This window comes from Pseudorasbora parva, chromosome 10, assembly GCF_024679245.1.
Source record: "Pseudorasbora parva isolate DD20220531a chromosome 10, ASM2467924v1, whole genome shotgun sequence".
Classification (NCBI taxonomy): Eukaryota; Metazoa; Chordata; class Actinopteri; order Cypriniformes; family Gobionidae; genus Pseudorasbora; species Pseudorasbora parva.
This window is the reverse complement of record NC_090181.1, coordinates 10,631,420-10,645,420: the sequence shown is the minus strand read 5'-3', so window position 1 is coordinate 10,645,420 and position 14,001 is coordinate 10,631,420. Positions and strand designations below refer to the sequence as shown.

General features: G+C 36.9%; 1 protein-coding gene across 1 annotated transcript in view; it reads left to right on the top strand.

Moving 5' to 3' along the window:
- Positions 1-4,750: 4,750 nt before the first annotated feature.
- The window catches only part of cnksr1 (connector enhancer of kinase suppressor of Ras 1), a 43,275-nt gene continuing 34,024 nt past the window's right edge, over positions 4,751-14,001 (top strand). Inside the window, exons 1-4 of the mRNA XM_067455146.1 lie at positions 4,751-4,949; positions 7,538-7,695; positions 10,489-10,691; positions 10,817-10,901. Coding sequence (XP_067311247.1) covers positions 4,898-4,949; positions 7,538-7,695; positions 10,489-10,691; positions 10,817-10,901 — 498 coding nt within the window. The 5' untranslated portion in view covers positions 4,751-4,897. The remainder of the gene's footprint in view (positions 4,950-7,537; positions 7,696-10,488; positions 10,692-10,816; positions 10,902-14,001) is intronic.

The following is a 14,001-nucleotide window of genomic DNA, read 5'->3' as shown; positions in this document are numbered from 1 at the left end:
GTTGTATGTGTGTTTATGCTTTTCTATCCTGATGGGGACTTCAACCTGAATGCACACAGACCCATGGGGACTCACTGTGCGGCGCTTAATTGAAGTCCTCATGTGGAAACAAGCTTATAAATCATACAGAATGAGTTTTTTTTGAAAATGTAAAAATGCAGAAAGTTTTGTGTGATAGGCAGGTTTAGGGGTAGCGTTAGTGTAAGGGGAGAGAATATACAGTTTGTACACGATAAAAACCATTACATCTATATGAGCGTCCCCACAAAGATAGTGACTCAGACACGTGTGTGTGTGTGTGTGTGTGTGTGTGTGTGTGTGTGTGTGTGTGTGTGTGTGTGTGTGTGTGTGTGTGTGTGTGTGTGTGTGTGTGTGTGTGTGTGTGTGTGAAAATCTTCCCACAAAAACATTTTTTGGTCAAAAGAAAACAGCTTGTAAAGCTAAATCATATTAAGTGATTTTTTTTTAATGCAAAGTAGAATAGTTTGCACAGTATAAAAATCATTAGGTCTATGGAAAGTCCCCATAAAACATGAAAACATAATGTTTGTGTGTGTTTTTCTTTTTTCTATTTCAACTTCCATTTAAAATACGTTATTGACATGAAAAGTGTACCAACAATAACAATACAAACATTTTAGTGCTAAATAATAAATAAAATATTGTAAAACACACACGCACACACACACACGCACACACGCACACACGCACACACGCACACACACACACACACACACGCACGCACGCACGCACGCACGCACGCACACACACACACACACACACACACACACACACACACTTCAGCTGTTGCCAAATGTTCCCCCACCCCCATGAAGTGATGATTCAGTGATGTCGGTTTCATTTTGTGCACCGGGCTCCCCCGCTGGAAAAAAAAAATCTTTTATGTAATGGTGAGTTTCCAGTTCATTCATCATCACTCTGGAAATGTAAAGTCAAGCTGAGCACATTGCATTGTGGGATTCAGTATTCAGTGCATTGTGGTGGGTTTGTATGCTGCACATTTCGGCAAATATATAGTCCATGTCCATATAGTACTGTGCACAGTATAAAACTGCATACCATCTCCCTTTAAACACAGCATGCCATTCTCAATAAGTTATTATTGTTCAGCTAGAGAGGCCATAGTTGGGAGGCAGAAGGGAGGTTTGGGAAAGTAATGAGTCTCCAATCGAAAATATCCTGCAACATTTTAAGCCATCTTGTGCATTAAATACATCTTATATGCAAAACACAATAACAGTGCCTTTAAATGCTATCCAAAACTATAATCACAGCCCATTTGAATACATTAAGGTAGATTAAAATGAAATAGCATGGTTTCTTTTTGAGAGTAAGAGAGCGAGTGTGGTTGATTTGCTTCAAATGTGCATTTCTTGTGCCATCAGGAAGTTTATCCGTGTCCTCTGTCTGCCAGGTGTGAATTCATTCGCTTCGGCGTTGCACAATTAGTCTTTTCTTAGCAGCCACCTTGAGAAAAAGAACCTGCAAACACTAATTATGAAAAACACAGAATGGATCAGGCCATAATAGATGTCAACATCCAAATGAAAGCATCAATAAAATTGTGTTCAAGAGAAGTAGAGCGATTAGGAAGTGTGCCAGAGGATCACAATAAAACTAGTTAATTATTGGTTAATCAGACATTTTCCAAATTTCAAATTATATGACAAAATTTAGTTAGTAATGTAATCCACTGTAAAATGACTCATTTTAGGAAATTTATTCTTACTGGTTTTACTTTTGACTCATTTATGACATTTATTTGAATAGAATAATCATGTACCACATTGATATAAAAATACAAAGAGAAAGAAAATATATTCCATTCCTTGTTATCAACAACATGGAGTGCATTCAATATTACATTACATCAGGCTTTCCTTGACTGCAGGGGGTTGAGTTAAAAAGCTACTAGTAATTAAATGAATTACAATTACTTCATTTTTGGAATCTGATTACCTTATTTCAAAGTGGCAAATGCATTAAAACAAATATGTTTAACCTCAGAAAAGGCCTGTGATTGTCATATGGTTTTTTTTAGGGAAAGTGACGTAGAATTCTTCACTGTTTATTTGGATCTGGATTTGGGAAGTGTGCTGGCAAAACAGCAGTTTCTTACATTTAACATGAAGAACCTGATGAGTTCAGACACGCAAAAGACTGAATGGTATTTGGCTACTTCGTTTGAAAGGGAGGACGAAAGCCTCAGGGTCTATCTGTTATATTTTATACTGCAGTTAAGAGAACCAGTACACAGCTTGAAATTAGTTCAAAGTTCAATTTCAAATGGATGTGATACAAAATAAATGTTGGATAAAAACATCGCAGCCAAATTCTTTCACTGGAACAAACATTCATATTATTTACCATTTCCATATCATTGGATTAATGAACTTCTATTGAAAGAGGAAGCGTGATGTCAGCCGAGTAAATTTACAAACAACTTTATTGAAAGTGCCAATTTTCAACCATCAGGTCTTCATTTTGTGCCTGATGAAGATCTTATGGTCAACACATTGTGCTTTCAATAAAATTAGTTTGGAGCTGTAAATTTAGGGCCCTATTTTAATGGTCTGGACTGAAGCGTATGGCACAGGTGCACTTCAGTGTGTCGAATCCACTTTTGTTTAGCCTGACAAGCCAGACCTACATCAAGATGTTTGGTCTGGAAACTCACCATTGACAAATGGGTTGTACCAATTAATAATCTTAATGAGTCAGGGGTGTGCTTTGGACGTAGCGTGCAATAAAATAATCTGAGTCTCATCTCCCATTCCCTTTAAAAGCCATAGCGCTTGCACCATGGCGGAATTTGCGAACTGAAAGACTGAACGTTTCTCCAGAGAGGAATCCTTTTATTTTTAATACTTAAAAAGTGTGCGCTGCACGTCCCGTGTGTAATAACACGGGCATTAAATAACACTAAAAATACTGCGCTAGTGACTTAGAGCAGGTTTTTGTTGGTCAATAGTGTAGTCAGTTGCCTCAAATTTGCAACGTGCCAACAATGCACCTGAACACACCTTGCTTTTAGACCATAGACATGAAAATGAAAACAGTTGCATTGCACCGCACTGTGTATGATAGGGCCCTTAGTGTGCAGAGGCCACGCTTCATTTTGATATATTATTGTTATTTTTGTTGTCCTGCACCTAAGCCCAATTAGGGTGCATGGAATGTGCCCACCTTTTTTGTATTATTGATTCTTCATTAATGAACTTCTATGCATTGCAGCAAAATGCAAAACCTTTTCGTAATACTCTGTCGCTCGTGAATCTGTAGAGCTAGATTCTGACTGAGAACAAAGGATTTTGAATGATACCCGGTCAGGACATCTCTGTGGACACAATGCCGCCATAACTCAGTAAAACTATTATCAAAGAGTTCAAGAGCTTCAAGGATATGTTTCATAAGGCCACTCAGTGCTCGGCCGCCTCTGTGCTCTGCAATAGAATGCAAATCAAATCATGCACTTGCTCTGCTTTTGAAGCGACTGCTCTTTTATGTTGCACTATCATCTACTGCTCCATAGCCATATGTCCTGATTCATATCATCTCTGTGTTATTGCCTTATTGCACATGCATAAAGGATGCACTCTGTTTATGCTGGATCCAAATGGGAGGAGTGAATTATAGAGCTTATGGTGCATGGTGCTTTTAATACGTGTCTTATCAGATTTGAACATTGCCGCATTTAAAAAAATAAAATAAATGTATTGTGCACTTCCACACACATAACACCTAAACCATGCATCTATCACACAGACATTAGGAGGCGCTAGAGGGTAGAACAAAGCCCTGCTAATAAAAAACAAACAAACAAACACTTAAACCAGCCTAATTGTTTTTGCTGGTTTAAGGTGGTCTCCCAAACCTCTTAAAGCATCAAATTGCATTAGACTGGGAGACTTAAAATAAATATTTTTTAATTATCACTCAAGAACTGTTCTTTTTTCATAGGGCCATGTAAAGTCTTGACTTTCTTAAACTATTAACTAGACAATTGGTTTTCCGCATGTGTAAAATGTGTTCTGCAAATAATGACAGATGTTAATATATATATATTTCAATATAAAACCATTTTACGTTAGTTTGACCCACCATGCCACTTTGATTTAGAAAATGATGTCAGGTTATGTCAAACTGATAAGGTTTTTGGGGCTTAAATAAAGTCAAATACACAATGTAAACAAGTAATTGTTAACTATTGCTTTATTGCATTAATGTATGCGTGGATGATGCCACAAAAGACTTTTTGCAAAAATAAATTAAACAAACAAATGGGAGCATGTCCTGGGCCCCCCGCTAAACGGTTTTACACCTCACAACCAAAACTACGCCCTTGCCTACGGGAAACTATTTAACTCATTAAATACCAGTTTCCCCCATTTAACCTGTATTTTGTCATTCGTATAGGGCCACCAAAAATCCTCTCAAGAATCAATTATGACAATAAACAGCAGTGGTTAAAAACCAATCGGAAAATAGGCTATACAGTTTATTTCCATCATGACAGTAAATATGTACATTTCGGCTTAGCTCGGGAAATTGGATTTAAAATAGTTTTACTCGCTAATGCCAACAGAAAGGGCTAAGTCGAATGACCTACAGAGTTAATTAAGCTGATCAAAACACGTGCAAGTTGGCAGGGAGGGAGTCTGAAAGACATCAATCTTGCGGGGCAGCGAGCGAGTGAACAGATGAACCCCGCCCAGCAAACTGAGACAGGCGCAGTGCGCGCGGACACCAGCGCCGCACACCATTGGCTGAGAGCGCAGCTTTACCTGTAGGAAGGTGTGCCAAACAGACAGACAGCAGGATGAACTTTTCTTTGCTCTGATCAACTTCAGGGATTTAATTTTATGCTCCTAAGGTCATGGAGCCCGTCACGTCTTGGAGCTCCGAGAGAGTCAGCGAGTGGCTCAAAGGTAACGGGCTGTGTTTATGTTCATGTCTGTGTCTGTGTGTTTTTAGAGACCGATGGGTTATTATATGTAAGTCGCCTGAGAGATATGGCCGAATAAAACAGGAACGACACAAATCCCTAAGGAACGGAAGGTGTTGGTGGAATGAGGAAGCGCGTTTTAGTTTGTTGATAAACGCTCGGGCGCAAATAAGTTACGCCAGCTGAACACAAGAGCGAGTTAACAAACTTCACGAACAGTACTGTATCGATACGCCTTATATAATATGGAAAGCGATAAAATCTGCTGCTGTCATTCTCTGCGAGTCCAGACTGGCCCACACATCGTTCTGTATGTCTCTGTTGCTCTCGCCCAGTTCTGATCCATGTTCTGATCCATGTTCTGTGGTTTCACTTTAACACTCGTAGCATACTCTAAACAGTTATTTATTTTATACTTTACTTTAGTTATTGTGTCGCTGTGTGTTTGAATTGTAGTTACCTTAGTACTGTAGTATTGCGTAATACTAATGAATCATTATGTGGTTATGTTGTGCAGTTGCATGTGAGTACACAGCCTATATTGTCCAACCCTAAAGTGTAAAGTATAACATAAATTCTGCACTGCTGAACTGTGTTTTTACATTGTTATTGTCTTTACAGTGGCTTGGTATACTATGAGTTAAAAGAACATTTTATTTTTTACTTAAATTAATGTTTCTGAAAATCTATTTTAGTGTAGGCACATACCTTAAAGGCACAGTTCATCCAAAAATGAAAATCCTGTCATTTACTCAACCTCAAGTTGTTCCAAACCTGAATGAAATTCTTTCATCTGCTGAAAGAATCACATCAGTTCTACACATCAGTTGTTTGGTTACCCAAATCTTTTGGACTTCTTTGAATAAATATTATATCAGCACAACTTATGTGCTGCTTATAACATTTGATCAGCCTCAGTCAACTCCTAATTTACTGCTCATTAACAGTTATAAGGTAGTTAGCGCTTAAGTTAATTTAGGTATCAGGTAGGACTAAGGGATGTAGAATAAGGTCATGCAGAATAAGGCATTAATATGTTCTTTATAAGTACTAATAAACAGCCAATATCCTAGTAATAAGCATGCTAATGAGCAACAAGCTAATAGCGAGAATTTAACCATAAAATAAAGTGTTACCAATTATATCAAACATATATGAAAACAAAGTCACATTCACTGTGGTTAGATTGCATTTTATATGGAATTTAATTTGAATTTTAAAACAAAACATGGTAAAATAATGTATGTGTGTCATAATTCTAGACTAGAGAATAGTCTCACTCATATGGTTATAAAATCTTTTGGCTGTGGATGTAGTTGCGTAAAAATCTTACACAAAGGAATTACCTTCAGGGCCTAAAATCTTTGTGTTTCACCAGCTTAGAGAAAAAAGCTTCAACTCTGAATGTTTTGAGTGTCACACGTGTGTATGAGGATACAGTAGTTTACAGTAAAGTATGTGCAGACAAGAATCCGTCTAGTAGCTTCAGCCGGATCTTCATTTTGATCATTCCAAAGTTAACAACAGAAACTGATTTCAGATCAGGGTTATAAAGTGCTTTTTCCTAAAGTAAACACATAACAGGTGTGTGTTTTAACATGACTTTGTTTCGACAACAGCTGGCCGCATGGGCACGGCTTCAGTGTGTGTGACCCAGATGTCTCCTGGGCACCTTCTTCGTGCTCATTTCCTTCCATTATAACAGATCTGTGGAATTTTTTTCATATGTGTATATGTGGATTGTTTAGTGGGTTGTACTTGGGCTCCTCATGAAGCCATTTCCTTTCTTTCATAATGTGTTGGCATATCTCTCTTTCTACTCGCTACTCGCTGACATAAGATTTTTATTTTATTTTTAATTAAATGTATTTATAATTTTCAATTCTCTGTTATAACAGTGACAGTTAGGCCATATATATTTTCTTTTAACTTTTTTTGTTAATCTTTTAAAAAATGCATTTAAGTACAGAGTAATATTTGTTTAATGGTTTTCAAAAAGGTATCTCACCAAGGCTGCATTTATTAGATAAAATACAGTAAAAACTTTGTGAAATATTAATACAATTTAAAATAACTGTTTTCTATTAGAATCCATTTTAAAATGTAACTTATTCCTGTGTCAGAGGTCAAAGCTAATTTTTCAACATCATTACGCCCAGTCTTCAGTGTCACATGATCTTTCAGAAATCATTCTGATATGCTGTTTTGTTACTTGTTAATAAGATTTCTTCTTATTATTATTATTGTTAATATTATTTATGTTGTGCTGCTTAATATTTTTGTGGAGATTGTGAATTGTTTTCAGGATTTTTTGATGAATATTTTGTAACAATATGAAAGTCTTCCGTCAGTGTACATCCTTTTGGAATAAAAATATAAACAATTATATTAATTGAATTATAGCATGCTGAAATGTATTATTTTATGTATTTTTAATTTTTTAATTTTATGCAGTAAGATTTGGTACTGTGATGAACTCTCTCATGTGATGTGATGAATTCTCTCTTGAACTATTGATGAACTGGAATTTTTCTGTGCTAACTTTGTGATATTTCTGTGTGTGTCTGTTAGGTCTGGATGCTCCTCTACAGCAGTACTCAATCTCTGAGTGGCAGCTCTCTGGCTCAGATCTGCTGCAACTTTCCTCTTCCAGGCTGGAGAAACTCGGAGTGAATAAAATCGGACATCAGGAGCTAATACTAGAGGCTGTGGAAAAACTCTGTGCTTTGGTAGGATATCTCTCTATGTGTGTGTGTGTGTGTGTGTGTGTGTGTGTGTGTGTGTGTGTGTGTGTGTGTGTGTGTGTGTGTGTGTGTGTGTGTGTGAAAATCTTTGTGAAAACTTCAAAAAATGCTCCCAGTTGACTAAATAATACCTTAATTCACACTTCAGCATGCTTTCAATTCTACATTTAGTCTATTTATTATTAGCCCTTTGTTTAGAACAACGGCTGTGAATGGTACGTTTGGATTTGAGTGTATGATTTGTGAATACAGGGTGTAATTGTTTAGTAATAATCCTGTTATTCAATCCATTAATTTACAGGAATACTGTAGCACTTAAATAACTATCATTTTTTAAACAGTTATAGCATTATAAATGTCTATATACTATATGTATATAGTCTGTGATCGAACTACTCTGTATACCATCTCTCTCTCTCTCTCTCTCTCTCTCTCTCTCTCTCTCTCTCTCTCTCTCTCGCGCTCTCTATCTCTCTCTGTGAATTTCATTGCATCTGTGAGAGTTGCGAGAGTGAATTATAGTGTACTTTATGTGCCGTTTTAAGAAATAAAAAGTAGTCATTTTAATTTCATTTTCAGAGTATAAATGAATGTGTTAATTTCTGTCTCGATGACTTAAGCTTCCAGTGAGCTGACAGTGGATGTGCTCCATGTGGTGTAAATGTTTTGCCCGCTGGGAGGATTAATGTGGGCCTGATGGTGCCAGGACTCCCTGTGTGTGTCATAACAGCAAACTTAATGCTGTGTGTGTGTGTGTGTGTGTGTGTGTGTGTGTGTGTGTGTGTGTGTGTGTGTGTGTGTGTGTGTGTGTGTGTGTGTGTGTGTGTGTGTGTGTGTGTGTGTGTGTGTGTGTGTGTGTGTGTGTGTGTGTGTGTGTGTGTGTGTGTGTGTGTGTGTGTGTGAGAGAGAGAGAGAGAGAGAGAGAGAGAGAGAGATAGGAAACATGGCAGACAAGACATTCCTTTTTTACTAGTGAGTGCAGGACACTATAGTTCATTTATGTAAGTGAGCATAGCAAAATAAAGTAAACTGTGACATATTTTTATCCAAAAATTCTTCATAAAGTGGCCTAACAGTAAAATTGCACACAAAAAATGGTACCAAAATAATTTAGACACTTTGACCTGACCATGCTTTGCTCAGGTGTTTTTCTTTAATTGCTAATGCGACCTTTTACACCACAGACTGAAGAAAAAGAAGCATCTCTTGGTAATTGGTTGGCATAAATTGATATTATCTAATTGTGTACTTAAATTTAACAGCTGACTTGTGCACTGTAAAAAAAAAAAAAGTCTCCAATTGAACATTTTCTAGTGACTGATCACACTGAATTGAAATTCTGTGAACTGATGCAATTTAGACCATATTTATGACTTGAACGACAACACATGAACGCATGAACGACAACACAAAGTTGCAATTACAAGTGGTAACTCTGAAGTTTCTGAGTTGGGGGAGTCAGTGTCTGTAATGATAGTAAATTTGTTTAAATGAAGAGCAGTATGACAAGAGAAGCATGTCAGAATTCATAGTAGGCAAAAAGTGCCTGGATGAAATACTTCATCCGGCGAGATTCTGAAGTGTGCATGTTATGGACACTTTACTATCTCATGAGACCGTGGGCAAATTCCATTCGGAAGTGAGCATCCCTATGCCCTACTCACTCTGAAGGGCATAGCCAGCTCTTGAAGTGGGGACTTTGGATGGAGCAGGGCACTTGTGTCATAATGAAGCCGTTTGGAAGGCACTTAGTGAAGGGAACAATGAAAGACTATGTCATTTCCTCATTAGCTTCAAATGGAATATTGCCATGACAACACTAGGCAGCGACAACAGGAAAACCATTATTCCTGTTAATATAACACAAATAAGTGTACATTTATATTGACTTTTTATATAACTTTTTATATTCTATAATATTGTACATAGTCATGTCGCTGGATTTTGAATACTCACTGTCCCAGTGTGTACAGTGTAAAAACATTTTTTGGTTTACCTTAAAAAAGTAAGTAACCTGGTTGCCTTAAAACTTTGAGTTTATTGAAATTAAAAATTTGAGTTGATACAATGAAGGACATTTGTTTAATACATAGAAACTCAAAATATTATTGTATCTAAACCACATTTTCAAATCATGAAAATAGCACTATTGGGCATCTTTCACTGGGTCATCAGAAATAAAACACACACAACTACCCAATATGCTTACGAAATCTTTTAATAATATTTTAATAAAGGTTGTCGAATCTCAAAAAATGTTCATTGTATTAAATCAAATTTCAATGAACTCAACCTTACTTATTCATGTACATGATAGGCCTACTGATTCACAAGCTCAGAAGCTATAGGGAGCTAATCGAGACACACACCAGATTCATTTCATACTATATAGAACATACTTTTTAGCACTCGCAAGGAAAGTAGGCCTACTTCAAAATACGTTCCTGCTTAAAAGAGTATGTGATTTGGACACAACCTTACAAAATGAGCAGAGGAGGATTGAAAACCACAGGAATATATAACAATTACATAAAAAAGCAAACAACACACCTGATGCGCATTCTTTATTCATTATTTTCTTGAATTAAACTGTAAAAAAGCTACATCGCTCTCATGCTCCAAACAAAGTATAAATGCACCTGATGCCAAAATTACGACTTCCCAACTTGTAAATTTGAACTTAGAATACGAATGGAGCACACCATTCCACTTTAAATGCAAAAACACGTTCTGAACACTGTGTGAATGGCACCTTACATATTCCCCATGTCTGCGCAGACATACAGTGTTGGGGGTGACAGTCTGCGCAGTTTGACGGAGAAGCTGCGTGCAGTGGCTCACACTCTGCAGATGAGCATACAGGGGCGCTGGCGTGTCAATACCATCGATGGACAAAGCGCCACCAAGCTGCCGGAACAGGTACTGCAGGCGGTGGTGGACGTGATCACAGCGTCCAATGGACTTGCATCCATGCTCAGCAGGTGAGAAACCACAGTCTGAACCACAGAGCAATGTTTACCGTGTTCGTATTCAGGCGATGAGTTTGAGCATTGAGTAGTGTTATGATATTTTGTTCATTCTCGGCCATCATGCATGTCTTTCATAGGTATCAGTTTGCAGAGCAGACTGGATACACAGCAAATGAGAAAGTCACCACTCTTTGTAAAGATCTGGATACCGCAGTGCATAAGGTGAGTGTGTTCATGTTACAATGCTTTAAAGGCAGATATCACCCAATAATGAAAATTGTGTCATTGGTTGCTCCACCTTAGTGTTGTTACATATGACATACATTCCTTCTATGAAACACAAAAGGAGATTTTTATCGGAGTATCCAAGTGGCTTTTTCCATGCAATGGAAGTTAATGGGGCGGTGGCTGTCAAGCTCCGAAAAAAAGAGGAAAAAACACCATAAATGTGTCTTCTGAAATCATTCAATAACTTTTTGCAAGAAACATACAGAAATTGAGATTATTAATTGAGAGTATCTAAATGTAAGATCAGGCAATAGTGAATTAAAAATCGGTATGAAGTGAACAAGATCAAATGGATGTTCTAGCCTAAATATTTTTCAGATGCATTTTGCATGATGTCCAGTAATTTCTACGTTTGTTTGCTTTGTGCCTGATGCTGACATTATGTGTATTTATTCACTGGACTCACTGGACAGGCTAAAACTGTTTGAGAGGGAGAGAGTGTGAGAGAGAGAGAGGAAGAGAGGAAGAGAGGGGAGGGGCATTAATAGACAGTCTATGAGAACTGAAAGAGGTTTTGCTTGTGTGTTATTCACCTGTGGTGAGCGTACAGAAGAAGAGGTCACGTGGTGTTCACTTCTTGAGAAGAGTATCTTTCAACTGGAGGTGGGATAGTAGGTTTGTTTTCTATTTGTTGTCTATTGACAATTTTATACTTCAATAGGTTTTGATTGCTTTCTTTTCTTCTCGTTTTCTGCCATTCATTCAATTATTCAACTATACTTTTACCTAGAAAGTTTCATAAGTTTAACAGTCTAACTGTACTTGAATGCACACAGACAGACCCAGACACTCAGACATATCAAGGATAAAACATGTTGACTTGCTCGCAGTGTCGTTGGTAATCAGATAGCATCTATTTCAAGATTTGTGTTTGCTTTGTCATTCGAAAGGCATCTGAACCATTTGCTCCATGTTTCTCGCAGATGTCTTGTTCGCTTTAAAGTTTCAAGGACTTTTTTGGGTGCTGTTTGTGTAATTACAGAGAAAAATGACAGAAAATGGTTTGAATTGTTGGTGATGTGACTCAGTCTTCCACTCTCAATTTAGCATTGCTAAAGAGGGGAAGGAAAGTGTGGAAATGATAAAGAAGCTAAGTGTGTGTGTGTGTATGGAGAAACAATGTGCAATGTGCACACTAAGTGTGTTGACACTTGATGCTATCAGCTCCTTTCGGTCAGCTGTCACACACACTCAAACACACACCTTGTAAATCACTAGGTAGTTGTTTTCTCTCCTGTGTTGGTTTGTCGCTGAGTTCATTTTCCTAAGGATGATGGGATCATTTCCAATTGAACTGCATTGTTTGTATACTTCCTGTTTACACTACAAACCATATTCTGTGTTTATTATGTGCAAATGCTTTCTTGTGCAGCAATCAGTAACTTTTTAATGTAAGAATGGTAGCTGTAAAAGAAGAGTTAATGTGCAAACTGAGGGCTGTTCTGGGTCACTGATCAATCTTACATACGGTGGGGTCCAACACTCTTGAGACCACCAGTGAAAATACACATTTTTTTCATGAAAAAAAAACTTACCGACCCCAAACTTTTGAATGTTTTTGGAAGATGTCTGTTATGCTTACCATGGATGCATATTTGATCACACGTTACAGAAATCATTTTAAAATGCTTATTTGGTGCTCAAGAAAACATTTTTGCTGCCTAATAGTTTTGTGGAAACCGAGATATATATATTTTTTAACTTTGATTAATAGATAAAAATAACAGAATTTATTTGAAATTTTATTTTGTAACATAAAATGCCTTGACTCCTGATCAGTTTAATGCATTCTTGCTGAATAAAACTATGAATTATTATTTTTTAATCACACCTTTTCCAAACTTTTGAACAAAACTAGTGCATATATATGTTCAAATAGAAAATGCAACATACAAATATGATCCAATATTTGTTTTGGTTGCATAAGATATTAGATCTAGAACAGATCTCGAAATGTAATATACTGTATAGTGTGTGTGTGTATATATATATATATATATATATATATATATATATATATATATATATATATATATATATATATATATATATATACATATACATATACATATATATACATATATGTATATATATAATATATGCATGTGGTAAATCAAAACAGATCACATCTGAATAAGGCAAGACCATTCAAGTCTCTATTAATAATTACAGTGGAATTTTAAGTCTAAAGGTTTCTGGGAATAGAGTGTTTATTCTGCTTACATTTTAATAAGTTTGTGACATTTAACGCCATAAGGGGGAGTGTTAGAACAGGTGTTAGGGGACAGGTGGGCCTCTGAGCGTCATAGAAACCACGTCACCTGAAGCCAAAGGTTACCATGTCAAGCAAACCTTTTGGATGATACCAGTGTGTGTCATACATGGATGACTGTGTCTTGCTTACTGGTGGTGAGTGCTGGTCTTGATGAAAAGATGAACAAATATTCAGTGTCCCCAGGGTTAACCCAGATATGAAGGGAAGCTCTTTTTTATCAGAGATATAATTGCATCTGTGCATGTTTTGGTGTGTTTGTCTGTATTGGCAGCGCTCCCCCGGGGAGTGTGGAATAATTAGCAGTCAGCTGATGACTTTTTCGAAAATAAGAGAGGGAGGAGTAATGAACTTAAAAAGAAGGAGAGGTGAAGGAGTGCAATATAAATTAATTAAAAGAGAGATGAGAGACGGGGAGTTAGACATAGGGTGTAAAATGGAGATACACACGCACGCACTGTACTGAAATAACACATCAGTGATTAAGAAGAAAAGGTCACGTCGATCAGTTAGAGGTACTGTGTGTGCTTGTTTTATCTGTTTTACCCTAAATACACTTTCCTCTCAACGTTCATGTCTGAAGTTGCTACAGAAATATATTTTGTATAATATTTGCTGGTTTGTATGGAGAGGAAATGGTTGTTTTATTTCATAAACAGTCTGTCTCGTGGATTTTTTTTTGAAAATGTCTCTTCTGTAGAAGGCCTCAAATTAAGGTTAGAGTTGTAGAAGGCAGTACAATATGTAAGCTTCATAGACATA